Source organism: Morone saxatilis, unplaced genomic scaffold (genome assembly GCF_004916995.1).
Source record: "Morone saxatilis isolate NCDOM2014 unplaced genomic scaffold, NCSU_SB_2.0 Contig7, whole genome shotgun sequence".
NCBI lineage: Eukaryota > Metazoa > Chordata > Actinopteri > Moronidae > Morone > Morone saxatilis.
In genome coordinates this window covers 2043847-2046442 of record NW_023340246.1, presented here as the reverse complement: position 1 = coordinate 2046442, position 2596 = coordinate 2043847, and the positions used below count along the sequence as shown (strand labels likewise).

At 41.6% G+C, this 2596-nt stretch overlaps 1 protein-coding gene across 1 annotated transcript; it reads left to right on the top strand.

Annotated features, from left to right (window-relative positions):
• Positions 1–577: 577 nt before the first annotated feature.
• On the top strand, positions 578–2119 carry LOC118340465 (tyrosine protein-kinase src-2-like; the record flags this gene model as incomplete). Its single annotated transcript, XM_035678443.1, is given in 2 exon segments — positions 578–743; positions 907–2119. Coding segments are annotated over 2 exon segments (375 nt in total), but the record flags the coding sequence as incomplete, so codon positions are not given.
• Positions 2120–2596: the final 477 nt, after the last annotated feature.

Sequence of the window (2596 nt, the reverse complement as noted above, 5' to 3'; positions counted from 1 at the left end):
GTGTGTGTGTGTGTGTCCACTTACTGATTCAGTTGTAACACCTGAACACAGCATTACTCGCTAGTTAGCAAGGCTGTCAGGATTTTGCTATTATATATGATGTTAGATTGAGGTAGGTGGTGGATTGATCTAACTTACATCAATGCATCATATTCTATAAGATCATCATATGTTTGTAGCGTGGCTGTCCTGTGAGAACCTCAGCTTTGTGACAGTGCATTTTACAGCCAATCAGAGAGGGATTTTAAATGGTTTATTTAGCTTAAGAAGTAGAATTCTCACACAAACATTCCAAATAAACACAGCTGGAGATGGTTCTTACTGGATAGGAAGGGTATGAACTGTAATCTGAAAAGTAACTTAAGCTGTCAGACAAATGTAGTGGAGTAAAAGTACAATATTTGCCTCTGAGATGTAGTGGAGTAGAAGTAAAGTTGCACAATGGAAATACTCAATTATAAAATAATAAAGTACAAGTACCTCTAGTCTGTACTTGTGTACAGTAGTACACTGAAGTACACAAAAGCTGACTGACTGAAAGTAACAGTCTGTATTTTGTGCCTCGTCTTGTTTCTAGAAAGAGAATGAAAACGTGTACGAGGCCAGAGAAGGAAGTAAGTTCCCTGTGAAGTGGACCGCTCCAGAGGCCATCAACGACAACAAGTTCAGCATCAAATCTGACATTTGGTCCTTTGGAATTTTGCTGTACGAGATCATGACATTCGGACAGATGCCTTACCCGGGTGAGCCTTTCATCAGCCTTCATAAATGTTTTTTTGAACATAGAGAGTGCGATTGTGTGATTTCATAGGTACCAAGTGTCTTAAAACCTTCCAGCTGAATGTTTAATGCAAAGTAATGGTCTCCTGAAAGAGACGTTATAATGTCCTCCTGTGATTCTTCCAGCCATGACGAACTACCAGGTGGTCCAGAGGGTTCCCCAGGGCTACAGGATGACGTGCCCCCCCAACTGCCCCAAAGTCTTGTACGACATCATGATGGACTGCTGGAAGACGGGCGAACAGGACCGGCCCACATTCGAGACCCTGCAGTGGAAGCTGGAGGACTTCTTCGACCTGGATGTAACCTCCTACGACGACGCAGGCCGTTACTAGCACGCCGACCGGCCTGTCAAACGTAGAAAGAGAGGGACAAAAAAACACATTCTCTCTGCAGTGACGCAAAATCACCCGAATCCAAACATAAACATGCATTCATGGTTTTATGAAATGTAATTTCAAATTCCACATTGTGGTCGAATGAAGGATCTGAAATGTGATCGATTACTGTGACTTTAACTGTCATGCAGTGAGGAAGCTTTTACTACAGCAACAGCCGGTTGCCACACTCCTGGCCTCACTTCGTTCTACAACTGAATGCACTTTGGCACAGTCTGTATACGCGCCTAGCCGGACTCTCAAGGCGCTCCTCTCTTTCATCGAGACAGAATGCTGCTATCCGTCTGTCTCGAATAACCGGTTCTTCTTGCACTCAGCATAGCACACATTCTTTCCACTGGCCACCTGCCAAACTATTAGCAGCAGTTCACCTGAGAGAGCAAGACTGAGTGAACGGCAGGTTCTAACAACTGAGCTCATTCCTAAATGCATGCATAGTTCTGGTTGTTTTTGATTTAACATTATTCAAAGGTAGGTGACTGTGTTTGGCCCCAGCAGCCAGAAAATGAAAAAACAATTAAGATGAACTCTTCATTAACAAACTAGTGAAGTCCTCTCCCTCATCTAATGAAGTTGCTATTCTCTTCTTGCCACTGTAAAAACTGCTACAAGAGAGCTAAAAATAAAAGGGCGTGGTCAGGTTTGTTCAGAGCGCTGCAGGTTTAAAAACAAATTAATGCTCACAAATTTTAAAATTTGGTCTCATATTACATTTGTGCTTGAAAATGATTAATCTGTTTACACAAATGACTGAAACACAACACCAAATGACTGGTCCAGTATGCAACATGTACAGTTTGATATAGAAACTAGAATCCACCAGTTTACAGTGAAGTAGGAGACATCCTTTGTCCGGCAGGGGAACTTTACAAAGGGACAACATTTGCATATTCAGAGATTCTGGAATTTTTAACAGTGTAGGAGTAGATTCCTTTTTAAGGGACCTTCTAAGGATTTCAATGCGGAAATTATTTCTTTTTTTAATATCAGAGACACAGTAGTTTCAAGCACACTATCTATGTCTGGATTGGATCTTAAAACGTTAAAGATTGACAGCAATGAGTTTTTCTCCTTTTATACATGCCAACCAAGACTTTTTTTTTTTTTTTTTTTCTGGGCCTCCAAGTCATGTAGTCTACCCCTGGTAGCTACATCATATCACTTCACCTGCAAATCTGCAGTGCTCTCATCCCTATCTGCTCTCATAATTGGGAACATGTAGTTGAATACATTGTTTTGTTTGTCTTCCACTATAATGGCTCAATGACTGAACACTGTGACACTGGACTTAATCCCTCCTTTTCAAATGGTTTTTGTTGAAAGCTGCAGAGCTGCTTTCAGATCTGTGGCCACGTTATTTCTGACCGCCAACGATGAAGTGACACTGCCCTCAATCAGATGCTTTTCACACATAGTGA